Source organism: Rhinopithecus roxellana, chromosome 5 (genome assembly GCF_007565055.1).
Source record: "Rhinopithecus roxellana isolate Shanxi Qingling chromosome 5, ASM756505v1, whole genome shotgun sequence".
Taxonomy (NCBI): domain Eukaryota; kingdom Metazoa; phylum Chordata; class Mammalia; order Primates; family Cercopithecidae; genus Rhinopithecus; species Rhinopithecus roxellana.
In genome coordinates, this window is record NC_044553.1 from 31,473,965 (window position 1) to 31,491,978 (window position 18,014).

At 42.7% G+C, this 18,014-nt stretch overlaps 2 protein-coding genes across 5 annotated transcripts in view; both read left to right on the top strand.

The window, feature by feature from the left end:
* Nucleotides 1-4,502, top strand: part of CASC4 (cancer susceptibility 4) — a 126,409-nt gene extending 121,907 nt beyond the window's left edge. For both annotated transcript variants that reach the window (XM_010385233.2, XM_010385234.2), the window contains one exon: nucleotides 2,068-4,502. In XM_010385233.2, the coding sequence (XP_010383535.1) occupies nucleotides 2,068-2,138 (71 nt within the window). In that variant the 3' untranslated portion in view covers nucleotides 2,139-4,502. The remainder of the gene's footprint in view (nucleotides 1-2,067) is intronic.
* Nucleotides 4,503-16,687: 12,185 nt separating this feature from the next.
* Nucleotides 16,688-18,014, top strand: part of CTDSPL2 (CTD small phosphatase like 2) — a 112,115-nt gene continuing 110,788 nt past the window's right edge. Inside the window, exon 1 of one of the 3 annotated variants that reach the window (XM_030931052.1) lies at nucleotides 16,688-17,171. The gene's annotated coding sequence lies outside the window, so the exon portion shown is untranslated. The remainder of the gene's footprint in view (nucleotides 17,172-18,014) is intronic. The other 2 variants (XM_010385232.2, XM_030931049.1) reach the window with 2 other exon arrangements.

Consider the following 18,014-nt stretch of genomic DNA (forward strand, 5'->3'; position numbering starts at 1 on the left):
ATTTAGCTCTGTTACCCAGGCTAGAGTACAGTGGTGTCATCTCTGCTTACTGCAACCTCCACCTCCTAGGCTCAAGCAATCCTCCTACCTCAGTCTCCTGAGTAGCTGGGACTACAGGTATACACAACCATGCCTTGCTAAATTTTGAATTTTTAGTAGAGACTGGGTTTCAGCATGTTGCCCAGTCTGGTCTCGAACTCCTGAGCTCAAGTGATCTGCCTGCCTGTGCCTCCCAAAGTGATGGGATTGCAAGCTTGCACAACCATGCCCGGCCTGTTTTGTCATTTTTGAAAGAAAGTTTTAGAGTGTTAAAACCTCTCATACCTAAAGTAATAGTTTTTAGAAAACTATAGTATACATATGAATTTAGATTCCAATGTATAACTTCATTTCAATTATATTAACAAAAATTAAGCTATTGGGTAATAGTATCTGTGAACCAGAATGTAAGAAAAGTGATTTTTTAAGTCTGCAGAGAAGCCAAAAGATATCATAAAAATCCATGGTGAAACCCCATCTCTACTAAAAATACAAAAATTAGCCGGGTGCAGTGGCGGGTGCCTATAGTCCCAGCCAAAAAAAAAAAAAAAAAAAAATCCAAGTACTCCAAAAGGACTCTCCAAGGCTCTGATCAAAATACTTTTCATTCTTGTTCTAATATAATTTTAATACTCTTGGCTGAGGCCAGTGGATCACTTGAGCCCATGAGTTCCAGACCAGCCTGGGCAACAGGGCAAAATCCTGTCTTTACAAAAAATACAAAATGTAGCCAGGTGTGGTGGCGTGCACCTGTGGTCCCAGCTACCTGGGAGGTTGAGGTGGGAGGATTACTTGAGGCCGGGAGGTCGAGGCTGCAAGTAAGCCATGATAACACCACTACACTTGAGCCTGGCCAACAGAGCAATATTCTGTCTCAAACAAACGAACACAACTCTTGAGCAGTCTCATTTCAAGACCTGTGATTTGCAGCAAAATTAGAAAAGAAGGATTGCTATTGGCAGGTAAACTGACAACAAGGCAAAGTGACAACTCATAGCCAAGAAAGAACCAGAAAAATCTGTAATAGCCACATAAATCAAACTCCATAGCACTACTTGGAGTAATTTAATATAGCTACTTAAAGAGGCTTTGAGGATTTTATTAACAGTAATCTTTTTTTTTTCTGTTTAGTTAAGAAAAGGTTAAATTTTGGTTGTTATACTCCATTTAGGAAGCCAAGAGGAAGCTATTTGCAGAGAGGCAAAGAAATTCACTAAAATGTTAAATGTTGGGATTATGACTTTTATTTTTCTATCTTTTATAATTTTTACAATACTAATATTGGATACTTTTATAATTAGAAAAAAAATTGATTTTTAAAAGCCTGAAAATGTGTACAGAAATGTTTCTACCAAAGCTTTAATTTAAAGAACTAAATATCATCTATATAGAAATAATATATTTAGGCTGGGCACTGTGACTCAGTGCCTGTAATCCCAGCACTTTAGGAGGCCAAGGTGGGCAGATCACCTGAGGTGAGGAGTTCGAGACCAGCCTGGCCAACATGATAAAACCCCGTCTCTACTAAATATACAAAAATTAGCCAGGCATGGTGAACAGGTGCCTGTAGTCCCAACTACTTGGGAGGCTGAGGTAGGAGAATCGCTTGATCCTGGGAGACAGAGGTTGCAGTCAGCCAAGATCACACCACTGCACTCCAGCCTAGGCAACGGAGTGAAAGTCCGTCTCAAAAAAAAAAAAAAAAAAAAGACTATATTTATATAAAAATATTAACTTCTCAATATTTGTGGGTTCCTAAAGTTTTGCTAGCTATGTCTATCTGGCTCTATTTCTGCTTGTCTGTCATCTATGTCTATTTTTTAAAGATTTGTTAAAATTAATCTTGCAAAATAGTTCCACATACTTTTCACTCTTTAGCCAAGCAGCTAAGAAATAGAACACTATTTGTACTAGGTATAAAATAACAAGCAGGAAACTACCTTAAGGCTGAGAAAAACTGAGACATTAATTGGATTTCTGCAGTGATTTAAAAAATAGTACGTTGATACAAAATTATTTTACTTACAGATGATGAAGAACGAGAGCTTCAAATGGATCCTGCCGACTATGGAAAGCAACATTTCAATGATGTCCTTTAAGTCCTAAAGGAACGCTTCAGAAAACCTAAAGTGCTGTAAAATGAAATCATTCTACTTTGTCCTTTTTGACTTTTGTTGTAAAGATGAGTTGTATCAATTGTAAAGATACATTGAGATAGAATTAAGGAAAAACTTTAATGAAGGAATGTACCCATGTACATATGTGAACTTTTTCATATTGTATTATCAAGGTATAGACTTTTTTGGTTATGATACAGTTAAGCCAAAAACAGCTAATCTTTGCATCTAAAGCAAACTTCCGACTTATTTCCACAAATAGATAAACAGGACAAAATGGTTGTACAAGTTATATGTGGCATAGTATAACCACAGTAGGAACAGAACAGATATTCAGCAGAAAACTTTTTATACACTAATTTTTTTTTTTTTTTTTTTTTTTTTTTTTTTTTTTTTTTGGATACAGAGTTTTAGTCTTGTTTCCCAGGCTGGAGTGCAATGGCACAATCTTGGCCCACCGCAACCTCCACTCCACCTCCTGGGTTCAGGCAATTCTCTGCCTTAGCCTCCCAAGTAGCTGGGATTACAGGCACCCACCACCATGCCCAGCTAATTTTTGTATTTTTAATAGAGAGCTAATAATTGTATATTTGAGACGGGGTTCACCATGTTGGCCAGGCTGGTCTTGAACTCCTGACCTCAGGTGATCCTCCTGCCTTGGCCTCCCAAAGTGCTGGGACTACAGGTGTGAGCCACTGCGCCCAGTCTACACACTAATTCTTGTTAGCCCAACAGCTGTTCTATTCTATCTACCCCTCATTTCATGCTCAAGGAGTCATACCTAGAATAGTTACACATAAGAGGAAAACTAGAAGCCAAACACTGGACAGTATGTATACAGAGTCACCTCCCTACTCCTTTTATTTTACATGAGTGCTGATGTGTTTTGGCAGATGAGCTTTCAGCTGAGGCCTGATGGAAGTTGAGATAACCTGCAAAGACATAACAATATTTATGAGTTATATCTTAATTCTTGAAATTGTGGAATGCATGATTGACAATATAGTTTTAATTTTTATTTTTTTCAAGTAATACCAGTACTATTTAACTATAGCCAGAACTGGCTAAAATTTTTATATTTTCAGAGTTGAAGTTGGTGAAGACATTCATGATGTAAACACCAGATCCTGAAAGGGGTTAAATCTACTTTGAAATGAATCTGCAATCAGTATTTCAAAGCTTTTCTGGTAATTTTAGTGATCTTATTTGACTAGACTTTTTCAGAAGTACTAAATAAGGAATTTTAACAGGTTTTTATTAATGCACAGATAAATAGAAGTACAGTGAGGTCTATAGCCATTTTATTAAAATAGCTTAAAAGTTTGTAAAAAAAAATGAATCTTTGTAATTACTTAATATGTTAGTTAAGAACCCATCAAGCTTATATTTGCTGGACTTACAAATTATTTTAAATGCAGTTATCTTTTTTGACACTATTCAGTGGAATGTGTAAACTAGCTAATTCTTGTTTCTGATTTAAAGCACTTTTAAATCTTATCCTGCTCCCTAAAAACAAAAATAATTTTTGATCAAAAGGTTTTGATCACAAGGGGAAATTTAAGATTGTTAACCCTGTTTTTCAGAAGGGCTACTGTTAATTACACATAAACATGAAATGTGTTTTCCCCTGTGTACTAACAGATTCTAGTCAAAATTCAAACTTATAGTGGTAAAGAAACAGGTTGTTCACTTGTTGAGGTGCAAAAATTCTTAAGACTTCTGTTTGAAATTGCTCCATGACTAGGAAAAGATGTAGTGGTTTACTAAAATTGTTTTTCCACCATATCAAATTAAACAATTCATGCCTTTATAGGGTCAGGCCTACAATGAATAGGTATGGTGGTTCACAGAATTTTTAAAATAGAGTTAAAGGGAAGTGATGTACATTTTGGGGACATTAGGGTAGGGAGATGAATCAAAAAATACCCCTAGTAATACTTTATATTTAATACTGCAAAAGCTTTACAAATGGAAACCATGCAATTACCTGCCTTAGTTCTTTTATCATAAAAACAATCACTTGGTTGGTTGTATTGTAGCTATTACTTATACAGCAACATTTCTTCAATTAGCAGTGTAGACATTTTATAAACAAATCTTGGACCAATTGATAATATTTCTGACTGTATTAATATTTTAGTGCTATAAAATACTATGTGAATCTCTTAAAAATCTGACATTTTACAGTCTGTATTAGACATACTGTTTTTATAATGTTTTACTTCTGCCTTAAGATTTAGGTTTTTTAAATGTATTTTTGCCCTGAATTAAGTGTTAATTTGATGGAAAACTCTGCTTTTAAAATCATCATTTACTGGGTTCTAATAAATTAAAAATTAAACTTGTTTCACTGTGTTGCTTATTCTAATACATACACAAACATCACACTCATGAAGTAAATACATTTTAACACTAAAATCTGAGTAAGTTTAGCACTCGTTTTAAGTTAAGCTAAACTAAAAAACCAAATATTTCTTTTTTTTTTTTTGAAACAGAGTCTCACTCTCTTGCCCAGGCTGGAGTGCAGTGGCACATCTCAGCTCACTGCAATCTCTGTCTCCCAGATTCAAGCAATTCTCCTGCCTCAGCCTCCCAAGTAGCTGGGATTACAGTCACATGCCACCACATCTGGGTAATTTTTGTATCTTTGGTAGAGACGGGGTTTCACCATGTTGGCCAGCCTGGTCTTGAACTCCTGACCTCAGGTGATCCACCTGCCTTGCCCCCCAAAGTGCTGGGATTACAGGCATGAGCTACCATACCCGGCCTGAAAACCAAATATTTTTACACCAGGGCTCTTTACTGTAGGTCTAGTTTATTCAACAAATATTGAATGCCTATTATGTGCCCAGCATTGTTCTAGGTATTAAGATAAGTGGGTAAGATAGACAAGGTCTCTGTTCGCATGGAGTGTACATTCAAGTGGGGGCAGTCAGACAGTACACAAGTAAATAAATGAACAAGATAACTTTAAATAGTGTTAAAGAGCTATTAAAAGTTTTGGCGCGGCACGGTGGCTCACACCTGTAATCCCAGCACTTTGGGAGGCCGAAGCGGGCGGATCACCAGGTAGAGTTCGAGACCAGCCTGACCAACATGGTGAAACCCTGTCTCTCTTAAAAATACAAAAATTAGCTGGGCATGGTGGCGTGTGGCTGTAATCCCAATTACTCAGGAGGCTGAGGCAGGAGAATCACTTGAACCCAGAAGGCGGAGGTCGCAGTGAGCCAAGATCACACCACTGCACTCCAGCCTGGGTGACAGAGCAAGACTCTATCTCAGATAAATAAATGAATGTTCTAAGGTTCCAAACAATTAGGTTTTCACTGAACTAAAACATTACAGTTACGTGGCTGGAATGTAATAAGCAAGGGAGAGAGAGGAGGCTGAAGAAGTATGGAGGGGCCAAGATAGGGAGAGTCTTGTAAGTTTAGGTATTGCTACTGACCCATAAATAAAAATGAAGCAAATATACATGGAAAGATGATTTTAGGAGAAATGTGAATATAACTTCAAAATCATTTCTAAAATATGACACACTGAAAAAATCTTTTTTTTTTTTTTTGAGATGGAGTCTCGCTCTGTCACCCAGGCTGGAGTGCAGTGGCCGGATCTCAGCTCACTGCAAGCTCCGCCTCCCGGGTTTACGCCATTCTCCTGGCTCAGCCTCCCGAGTAGCTGGGACTACAGGCGCCCGCCACCTCGCCCGGCTAGTTTTTTGTATTTTTTAGTAGAGACGGGGTTTCACCGTGTTAGTCAGGATGGTCTCGATCTCCTGACCTTGTGATCCGCCCGTCTCGGCCTCCCAAAGTGCTGGGATTACAGGCTTGAGCCACCGCGCCCGGCCTTGAAAAAATCTTAAGATTGTGTCTTTTGGACTTCTCATTCCTGTAATCATGTAACAACAACAACATTTGCTTGAGTATGAGGACAGAGAATTTGTTTTTTAAAAAAAAGCAACAAGAAGACAGGGATAGTGGCTCACGCTTGTAATCCCAGCACTTTGGGAGGCCGAGGCAGGTGAATCACAAGGTCAGGAGTTCGAGACCAGCCTGACCAACATGGTGAAACTCTGTCTCTATTTAAAAAATACAAAAATTAGCCAGGCATGGTAGCGTGCGCCTGTAATCCCAGCTACTCGGGAGGCTGAGGCAGGAGAATCGCTTGAACCCAGGAGGCGGAGGTTGCAGTGAGCCGAGATCACGCCACTGCACTCCAGCCTGGGCAACAGAGCAAAACTCTTGTCTCAGAAAAAAAGCAACAACATACTTATGAGGAAATGTATTAGTCTGTTTTCACACTGCTATAAAAATACTACCTGAGACTCAGTAATTTATACAGGAAAAAGGTTTAATTGACTCACAGTTCTACATGGCTGGGGAGGCCTCAGGAAACTTCCAATCATGATGGAAGGCAAAAGGGAAGCAAGGCAAATCTTACATGGTGGCAGGAGAGAGAGTGTGTGCACACAGGGAACTGCCATTTTTAAAAAATTTTGATTTTTATTTTTTATTTTTTATTTTTTGAGACGGAGTTTTGCTCTTGTTGCCCAGGCTGGAGTGCAGTGGCGTGATCTCAGCTCACCACAACCTCCACCTCAGGTTCAAGCAATTCTCCTTCCTCAGCCTCCCGAGTCGCTGGGATTACAGGCATGTACCACCTCGTCCGGCTAATTTTGTATTTTTAGTAGAGACGGGGTTTCTCCATGTTGGTCAGGCTGGTATCGAACTCCCGACCTCAGGTGATCTGCCCGCCTCGGTCTCCCAAAGTGCTGGGCTTACAGGTGTGCGCCACTGCGCCCGGCCTGGAAACTACCATTTTTAAAACCATTGGATCTTGTGAGAACTCACTCACTATTATGAGAACAGCATGGGGGAAACTCTCGCCATTAACCAGTCACCTCTCACTAGGTCCCTGCCTCCACACATGAGGATTACAATTCGAGATGAGATTTGGGTGGGGACACAGAGCCAAACTATCAGGAAGGTAGTCACATTCCATAATGGGGCTGACCTTAGAAACGCCTATTCTCTTGTGTGTGGCATATGGTTTCAATGGGACAGTGTGTCATTGATACACTTTGAGTCTAGGTTATAGAGTTTTCACATCACATGTGGGCCACTGACATTCAGTTCTAATTTTTTTTTTTTTTTTTGAGACGTAGTCTAGCTCTGTCGCCAGGCTGGAGTGCAGTGGCATGATCTTGGCTCACTGCAACCTCTGCCTCCTGGGTTCTAGCGATTCTCATGCCTCAGCCTCCTGAGTAGCTGGGACTACAGGCATGTGCTACCACGCCTAGCTAATTTTTGTATTTTTAGTAGAGACGGGGTTTCACTATGTTGGCCAGGATGGTCTCAATCTCTTGACCTCATGATCTGCCCGCCTCAGCCTCCCAAAGTGCTGGGATTACAGGCGTGAGCCACTGCACCCAGCCCAGTTTCTTTTAAAACTCTCCTCACTAACAGTTTGTCTTTTTTTTTTTTTTTTTTTTTTCACTAACAGTTTCAAATGAAAATTCAACCAACTGCTGCTGGGTGCGGTGGCTCATGCCTGTAATCCCAGCACTTTGGGAAGCTGAGGCGGGTGGATCACGAGGCCAGGAGATCAAGACCATCTTGGCTAACATGGTGAAACCCCGTCTCTACTAAAAATACAAAAAATTAGCCAGGCGTGGTGGCGGGCACCTATAGTCCCAGCTACTCGGGAGGCTGAGGCAGGAGAATGGCGTGAACCCGGGAGGCAGAGCTTGCAGTGAGCCCAGATTATGCCACTGCACTCCAGCCTGGGCGACAGAGAAAGGTTCCGTCTCAAAAAAAAAAAAAAAAAAGAAAGAAAATTCAACCAACTAATCCAGAAAAAGGGGGAAATTTAATGGTTCATGTAAGAAAAGTGTGTAAAGAATAGGAATCCCCTGGACTTAAAGACAACTGAAACAAGGACTTGAATGCTGTCAGGACTTTGTTTGACCAACTCCCATTTCTACTTCCCTCTACTTATTACTTTGTCTCAAACTAGCTCCCTCCTCAAAGTTCTAACTGTGGCTTCTAAAAGATCATATTTTCTTAGTTTTGCTACCTGGGAGGGGCTGCTCATCTTCCATTAGTTTCACTTCAAAAATCTGAGGGAGGCCAGACACAGTGGCTCATGCCTGTGATCCCAGCACTTTGGGAGGCCAAGGTGGACAGATTCCTTAAGCCAGGAGTTCAAGACCAGCCTGGGCAACATAGTGAAACTCTGTCTCTACATAAAATACAAAAATTAGCTGGGTATGTGCCTGTAGTGGTGTATGCCTGTAGTCCCAGCTACTTGGGATGCTGAGGTGGAAGGATGCTTGAGCACAGAAGGTCAAGGCCGCAGTGAGCGATGAGCATACCACTCCACTCCAGCCTGGGTGACAGAGTGAGACTGTCTAAAAAAAAAAGAAAAACAATCTGAGGTAAGGAAAGGGAGACTTCCGCTTCTGGCTATGATGGAGTAACTTGACTAGCCCTCTTGGATTAGTAGCACCTACAATACTGGACAAGATGTATTAGGCAACTATTTCCAGCCAGCACAAGACTATCTCTGAGAGAAGGGAAACTTAGGCAGTGAGTCCCACAATCATCCCACTTTTTGTGGTGTAAAGAGTCTGGAGTAAGAGCAGAGCACAGTGGGTCTACTGAACTGAGAAGGCAGAGATCATAGGGAGCAGCTGAAACCTTGGGATTACAGGTGCGCGCCACCACACTGGGCTAATTTTTTGTATCTTTAGTAGAGATGAGGTTTCACCATGTTGGCCAGGCTGTCCTCAAACTCCTGACCTCATGATCCACCCACCTCAGCCTCCCAAAGTGCTGGGATTATAGGCGTGAACCACCGTGCCCAGCCTATTTTTTTTTGTTGTTCGTTTGTTTGAGATGGAATCTCACTCTGTCCCCCAGGCTGGAGTGCAGTGGCATGATCTTGGCCCACTGCAACCTCTGCCTTCCGGGTTCAAGCAATTCTCCTGACTCAGACTCCTGAGTATCTGTTGCGTGGGACACCAGAGAAGAGGGAGCTGTTCACAGAGGCAGCCCCAGAAATCCATACAGAGGTCCCCACAAGTCCATGGCCAAGGGCTGGGCTGTACATGCTCAGAAAAAAGACCATCTAATGCTTACAGATAGCAGTTGCTACAGGGTTAAGAACAGAATAGAGATACCAGAGGCCAAGAAGTTCTGGCACAATGCAGTGCTAAGCGACACTGGATTTCTGGGCCTGCCAAGGTGAACATCTTTAACAATTGCAGCAACAGGCTGGGTGGGTGGCTCATATCTGTAATCCCAATACTGGGAGGCCAAGGCAGTTCGATCACCTGAGGTCGGGAGTTTGAGACCAGCCTGGCCAACATGGTGAAATCCCATCTCTACTAAAAAAAAAAAAAACACACAAAAATTAGCCGGGCGTGGTGGCACACGCCTGTAATTCCAGCTACTCGGGAGGGTGAGGCACGAGAATCGCTTGAACCCTGGAGGCAGAGGTTGCAGTGAGCCAAGATCATGCCACTGCAATCCAGTCTGGGCGACACAGTAAAACTGTCTCAAAAAAAAAAAAAAAATTGCAGCAACAGCTGAAACATTAGAAAGGCTGCACTTTAGGAGTAAACCCCATCCCCTACAGTAAGACCTACTCTAGATTTGCCTTATCAAAGCCTAAAGTCAAGCCTTGACAAGATTAGCAGGGGAAACAGAGTATGGAGCTTGAGTCCTGCCAGCGTAGGGCTTGCAAGTCTCCTTAGGCTTTCCATAGATGTGAACCAACAAAATATAAATAAAACCAAGCATCAACAAGTTTAGGTGACCACTCAGTAACTGAAGTGCCTGCTAAAACAAGAATCATCACTTTTCAGGGAAGATAACAGAATCTAGAGTCTCTAAAACATTATTATTCATAATGTCCAGTGTTGCCTAAAAAATGACTAGACATACAAAGAGACAAGAAAATGTGGCCCATAGTTTTTAAAAATTGGGATGAACTTTGTCATTCTTATTTGTTTTGTTTTGGAGACAGTCTTGCTCTGTTGCCCAGGTGGGAGTGCAGTGGCACGATCTTGGCTCACTGCAACCTCCCCCTCCCAGGTTCAAGCAATTATTATGCCTCATCCTCCTGAGTAGCTGGGACTACAGGCACGCAACACCACATTCAGCTAATATTTTTGTATTTTAGCTGAGACGGTTTCACCATGTTGCCCAGGCTGGTTTTGAATTCCTGAGCTCAGGCAATCCACCCGTCTCGGCCTCCCAAAGTGCTACAGGCATGAACCACTGCACCCAGCCTTTATTGTATTTGTTAATGCAGCTATTATAAATATATTTAAATGAATTAAAAGAATTAAATGAAAATATGTTAATGAAAGAACAGGTAGGGAATCTCAGCACAGACATGGAAATTATAAAAATCGTAATGAGATTCTAGAACTGCAAAGAACAATAACAAATGAAAAATTCATCAGATGGGTTTAATAGCAGATTGGAGATGGCAGGAAAATGAACTTGAAGACATACAAACTAACTTGTCCAAGTATTTGGAAACACAGGGTTGAAATGTTGAGAGACTCAGAAATTTGAATTTTGGATTTATTCGTCAAAATTAATGTACAGCTTTTAAGACACTATCTATCCATCCAACTCTCTAACATAGGATTCCATCATGGCAGAACAATGACCATTCTTTCAACTACGTATTGAATACCTAATATGTGTACAGAACTGTTCAGAGTATTGGGGATACAGCCGTGACGAAATCCCTGCCTTCATGGAACATATATATTAGAGGGAGAGACAAAATTATTTTACATACTTATTATATGACCAGTAGTGATAAATGCTGAGAAAAAGAAGCCTAAATAAAGTGAATAATGGGCCGGTAGGCCGGGCCTGGTGGCTCAGACCTGTAATCCTAGCACTTTGGGAGGCTGAGGTGGGCAGATCATGAGGTCAGGAGTACGAGATCAGCCTGATCAACATGGTGAAACTCCGTCTCTACCAAAAATACAAAAAATTAGCCAAGCCTGGTGGTGCATGCCTGTAATCCCAGCTACTCGCTGAGACAGGAGAATAGCTTGAACCCGGGAGGCGGAGGTTGCAGTGAGCCGAGATCACGCCATTGCACTCCAGCCTGGGCGACACAGTGAGACTCTATCTCAAATAAATAAATAAATAAATAAAAAATAATGGGCCAGCACGGTGGCTCATGCCTGTAATTCCAGCACTTTGGGAGGCCGAGTCAGGCAAATCACTTGAGGTCAGAAGTTCGGGACCAGCCTGGCCAACATGGTGAAACACCATCTCTACTAAAAATACAAAAATAGCAGGGCATGGTGGCATGCACCTGTAGTCCCAGTTACTCAGGAGGCTCAGGCAGAAGAATCACTTAAACCCTAGAGGCGGAGGTTGCAGTGAGCCAAGATCACGCCAGTGCATTCCAGCCTGGGCAACAGAGCAAAACTCAGCCTCAAAATACAAAAACAAACAAAAAATAAAATGAATAGTGATGGAGGGGTGCTATTTTAGATAGGATGATCAGGGAAGGCCTTTCTGAAGAGGTGGTGTTAAAACATGCAATGTGAATATCCTGTATAGCACTATTCAATTGAAATATTGTATAACACAAACCACTCATATAGTTTTAAATTTTCTAGTAGCCACATTTTTTAAAAAGTGTGAAATTTTGATATTTTACTTAACCAATACACCCAACATGTATTAAATATAGAATACTACTCATGAGATTTTTTGTTTTTTTTTTTTTTTGAGACGGAATTTCACTCTTCCACCCAGGCTGGAGTGTAGTGGAGCGATCTCGGCTCAATGCAACCTCGGCCTTCTGGTTTCAGGTAATTCTCTTGCCTCAGCCTTCCGAGTAGCTGGGATTACAGGTGTCCGCCACCATACCTGGCTAATTTTTGTATTTTTAGTGGAGACAGGCTTTCACCATGTTGGCTAGGCTTGTCTCGATCTCATGACCTTGCAATCCGCCTGCCCCGGCCTCCCAAAGTGCTGGGATTACAGGCGTGAGCCACTGTGCCCGGCCATGAAGCAGAGGTTGCAGTGAGCCAAAATTGAGCCATTGAACTCCAGTCTGGGCGACAAGAGCAAGACTCCGTCTTAAAAAAAGAAAAAACAAATACAAAAATTAGCCTGGGGTGGTAGTGCACACCTGTAATCCCAGCTGCTTGGGAGGCTGAGGCAGGTGAATTGCTTGAACCCAGAAGGTGGAGGTTGCAATGAGCTGAGATTGTGCCACTGCACTCCAGCCTGGGCAACAGAGCAAGACTCTGTCTCAAAAAAAACAAAAACAAAACTGGCTGCTGTGTTGAAAAGAATTGAAGGTATTCAAGAGCGGAATAGGAAGACTTTAAAGGCTGTTATAGCATTCCAAGTTAAAGACGATGGTTCTTGAACTAGGCAAGCAGTTGAGGTGATGAGAAGTGTTTAGATTCAGAATTGATTTTGAAAGTTTATTGTACTTTAAAATTGGACATTGGGTATGAGAAAGAAAAACTGCATTCATTAAGGCAGAGAATACTTAAGGAGGTGCAGGTTTGAGAGAAAATTTAAAATTTAGTTTTGACCATATTAAGTTTCAGATGACCATTGCCATCAAGTAATTGCAACAGTGGTGCAAAATAACAGTTCTGGTATTTCAATATTTAATATGAATATTGCTGCCTTACTGAGTTGCAATAAGAGAGTGACAAAAACATATACATCATAGAATTAACATAAGAATGAACTGTGAAGAACATATGCCTTACATTTCAGGTAAAAGGTAAATATATTCCATATACTCTGGAATAATGACCTACTGAAAGACTGCTGAAAATTTGAGGTATTTGTATTACATTACCTTTTTTTGTTTTTTTTTGAGACAGAGTCTTGCCCTGTTGCCCAGGCTGGAGTGCTGTGGTGCGATCTCGGCTCACTGCAACCTCCGCCTCCCAGGTTCAAGCAATTCTCCTGCATCAGTCTCCTGAGTAGCTGGGATTACAGGTGCGCGCCACCACACTGGGCTAATTTTTTGTATCTTTAGTAGAGATGAGGTTTCACCATGTTGGCCAGGCTGTTCTCAAACTCCTGACCTCATGATCCACCCACCTCAGCCTCCCAAAGTGCTGGGATTATAGGCGTGAACCACCGTGCCCAGCCTACATTACATTTTTTTTTGTTGTTCGTTTGTTTGAGATGGAATCTCACTCTGTCCCCCAGGCTGGAGTGCAGTGGCATGATCTTGGCCCACTGCAACCTCTGCCTTCCGGGTTCAAGCAATTCTCCTGACTCAGACTCCTGAGTAGCTGAGATTACAGACACGTGCCACCACACCCAGCTAATTTTTGTGTTTTTAGTAGAGATGGAGTTTCACCATGTTGGCCAGGCTGGTCTCAACTCCTGACCTCATGTGATCTGCCCACCTTGGCCTCCCAAAGTGCTACAAGCGTGAGCCACCGTGCCTGACCCTATTACATTATTTAATAAACACTCTATTTCATTAGTATCTTTATATAGCAGTAGTTTTGAATAGTTTCAAAAGCATTCAAGCTGGGTATGGTGGCATATGCCTATAGTTCCACCTACTCAGGAGGCTGAGGTGAGAGGATCACTTGAGCCCAGAAGTTTGAGTCCAGCCTGGGCCGCCTGGGCAATATAGCAAGACTCCACCTCTTAGAAACAAACAAACAAACAAAAAGCAAAAATACCTGCTACTAGTTTTTTGCATTAATTACATTTTTTCCCTGTGACCACTGCTTTACATCTAAAACTACTTCATACTTTTTTAAGTTCATATTTTTAGACCATTATTCTAAAATTTTGGACTGGATTGTTACAGAAGCTTCAAGACATTAACTACTACCATTTAAGGAGCAACGAAAGCATCTTGCTAAGTGCTTTCATAAATAATATAATTTGATCTTCACAACAATTCACTTAGATATTACAGAAAAGAGGCCAGGAGAGAGACCATGGGATATAAATTAAGGTGAAAAGCAGAACACAGCAATTATCCCTTGTGAAAAAATGGTGTTAAAATGTTTTAAAGAAATTGCAAATGAACTTAGGCTTTCTATCAGCAATCTTTCTAAACTTAATAATTTTTTTTTTTAATAGAGATGAGGTCTCACTATGTTGCTAAGGTTGGTCTTCAACCCCTGAGATACAATGATCCTCCCACCTCAACCTCCTAAAGTGCTGAGATTACGGCCTGACCCTAAACTTACCAAATTTAACAATGGTAATAATATTGCCATACGAGGTGGTATAATGAGCAGAATAGGGGTTTGAGTCTCTATTGTATTTCCTACTAGATGATTGTGATTATCTTTGGATATGGCATGTTTTTCTTCTTTTTCAAATTTCAGTGTCAACTGAAAGGCAGGGAACAAATACCACCTCTTCTACCTACCTCATAGGGTTGTTAGGAGAATCAAAATGCACATAAAAGTGCTCTTTGGAAAGAGCATATTTTACTTAAGTTTTAGGAACATGGAGGTTTGGAATAACGATTTCTTGGAAATTTTTTCCTCCAGAAATATTTCTAATTTTTACCTGATTTAAAAATAACTTTATTAGCCAGTTCTCGATACTGGGAGGCTGAGGTGGGAGGATCACTTGAGCCCAGGTGTTTAAGGATGCAGTGAATTATGATCATGCCACTGCACTCAAGTCAGGGGTACAGAGGAAGTCCTTGTCTCTTAACAAATAACAAAAGTTTAGGGGCTGTGTGCGGTAGCTCAGGCCTGCAATCCCAGCACTTTGGGAGGCCAAGGCAGGAAGATGGCTTGAACCATGGATTTTGAGGTTGCAATGAGCTTTAATTACTTCAGCCTGGGGAACAGAGTGAGACCCTGTCTCTAAAAATAAATAAATACATAAAATAAACTTTAGTAATAATGGGGTAACTGTTTAGTTGGTGTTCTACTGCTTTCCATGACACACTCCAGATAAACTATTTGTTGGATTCCGTTGAACTTTTCAGGAATTTATTTTTTTGTGTGTAGACTGTTACTATTAATAGTTCTGTGCTGTGTATCCCACCAGCTCTCAATAAATGTCACATTCTGAGCATTTTTGCACTAGGAAAATTTAGGGTGCAAATGAACTCTGACAGAAGAATCTGTAGTATACAAGGTTTTCAGAAGACAACCTACCTGCTCCATACTTTGGAATAGAAATGAGATTGACAACAGTATGTTATTTCTGCTTACTTCTCAGCCTCTCTTGCCATCTTTCCCGTCCTCCCATCCTCTTTTCCTAGCACACAGAACTACTTCTGCAATGGCTCAACAGTCTCATCTTTGGACTTTTCCATCTGTTGTTTCCTTTACCTAGACACTCTTCCCCTGCAACACCAACTCCTCCTTTATGTCTCAGACGTTACCTTAGGAAACCTTCCCAGACCCCCTCACTGGCACCCTCATGTGTTCTACAACGCCTATCATGCCACTCCTTGTATATGCTTAATCAGTTTTTAAATTCTGTTTACTTGGGTGTCTTTTTCAATAGATTATAATCTTTGGCAGGGCGCGGTGGCTCACGCCTGTAATCCCAACACTTTTGGAGGCCAAGGCAGGCGGATCACGAGGTCAGGAGATCGAGACCATCTTGGCCAACACGGTGAAACCCCGTCTCTACTAAAAATACAAAAATCAGGGGGGCGTGGTGGCGCGCGCCTGTAATCCCAGCTACTCAGGGGGCTGCGGCAGGAGAATCGCTCGAACCCGGGAGGCGGAGGTTGCAGTGAGCCGAGATCGCGCCACTGCACTCCAGCCTGGGCGACAGAGTGAGACTCCGTCTCACAAAACAAACAAACAAAAACCCCCCAAAAATATGACCTTTGGGGAGGCAGGGTCCGTGTCTGCCTGGCTCACTGTTTCACCCGTCGCACCTAGTTACTTTTTCAATAAATATTTCTTGATCCAATAAGGAGAGTGGCTTGGAGTTTCAGTGAAAAATAATGTTCTTCCAACCATTAGCCTTGGTTTTCTGATACCCCACTAGAACTGGATTCTCCGGACTGATACATTTCACTCTGTGGAGCTGACCGTCCTTTGAGCTACTTCCGCAGGTGGGAGCCCACTGGCCTGAAAGATCCGAGTTTTTAACCTGCAGAATTACCGCCAACATAGGGTTGAGTCGAAAGGCGTGAATATTTATGATCCAAAAGCGACTGATACGCCCTCTAGGCAATGAGCAGGAAAGGGAACCTTTAGGGGCCACCGAAATCCCAGGAAAAGCGCCAGATTCGCTTTCTCCCGGCCTCGGGCAGCGCTCACTACAAACTACCTCCTTCAGCGCGCCAAGCCGTTAGTCCCGCCTTATCCCCTCGGCTCCACCTACCCAGCGCGCCCACAGTTACTAAACCCTTGCCGCCAGGGTGCACGACGCGTTCCTAAGCTCCGCCTCCGGAGCAAGGGCGCGCTCCCCCTCCCAGGTCGGCCCAAGCAGTTCCGTTAGGAGCGGGAGGAAAAACCGTCCTTCGGATCTCCGCCTCTCCACTCCTAACGCTTTACTCCCTACTCCCCCTGCGACCACTACACAGCCGGCTACGGAGGCCCCTAACGTACAAATATCCCCCAAGCCCTTGCGTATCCTGATAGGGTTTGTCCTTTCTTACTCCACCCAGTCTTAAGGCCTTGTGTTCAATTTTTCTCCGGGATTCAGACTAGAGAGTTTCTTTCGGCGTAAGGAACTTCAACGTTCTTCACGGAAGTAAAAGTGTTTTTTTCGTTGTTGTTGCCGTTGTGGCTGCCCGCATTCCTTCCCTCCCACCTCGCGGAATTGTGGCGGGAGGGGGAGGAGGTAGTCAGGGCGCCTGCGCGGAGAGGCCGCTTTCCATCCGGGTCCCTGTCCGTGCGGTGCAGCAGGTCGGTAGGCGGGAAATGGCGACTGGCTGAAGGAGCTGGTTCTGTTGCTGCTGCGGGGTAAGCGGGAAAGACACCACACATTGCGCAGTCGGGACCATCGCCGGAGCCTGAGGACACTTCTCTGTCGTCACAGTTAGGTAATCCTCTTCGTCCAGACGCTGCCGCTGCTTCCAATCTTAGTACTCCTCCTCTTCCAGGGCCGTCTGCCGGGATCTCCTCCCCTTGTAAACCCGGTCCTCCAGCGGCTCTGGCGCCTTGGTAGGCATGCACTCTTTGGCGCCTCGTACGTCCACTGTGCGGAGCCGCTCCTTTCTGGACTTTCCCCTGGGAACAGAAAGGGAGCTCACTTCCCGCCAGCTTCACCTTCTAGGCTGCGGCCTGCGTTGTGATTTCTGGGGTTAGATTTCACTTTGCTACCCACCCCCACTCCGATCTCACGTTCCTAGTCCCCCAGCCTCTGGGTAATTAAGTTAGAAGTTTAGCTTTTCTAACCTTTTTGGCCCACCTGATGTTTTCGGCATTTCATTCTTTCGAGTAGGTTGCTTTTAGGGGGGCGTTGCTTTTATCTCAGTTTTTATAAACACCTTTTCAGAATCTGGAAGAAGGGATTTGAGTAAGTTCTGTTTATCTTTTGTACTGTTAAAATCTCGAGTTGACATTGTTACTTTTTCAAATCGGGAGTGGTAGTAAGGAACAGCCCATGTGGAAGGCCTCTGGTGTCCATAGTGGTCAAAGGGTGAACCTTATTATCCTTAATATTCTCTGCTTTCTTTGGATTTTAAATGCCTGTATGGGTGTTTACTTTTGCATTCTTGACCAGAGTTTTGTGGTAAATAATTACATAAGTAAATCTTGTTTATTTACTTCTCACCCTAGTGGTGGCTGGATGTGTGAATGATATTAAACACTCCAGAGTACCTTAGGGAAACCTAAAAAGAGCTCGTAAACTTACCTGAGATCCGGAAATGAAACGTACTCAG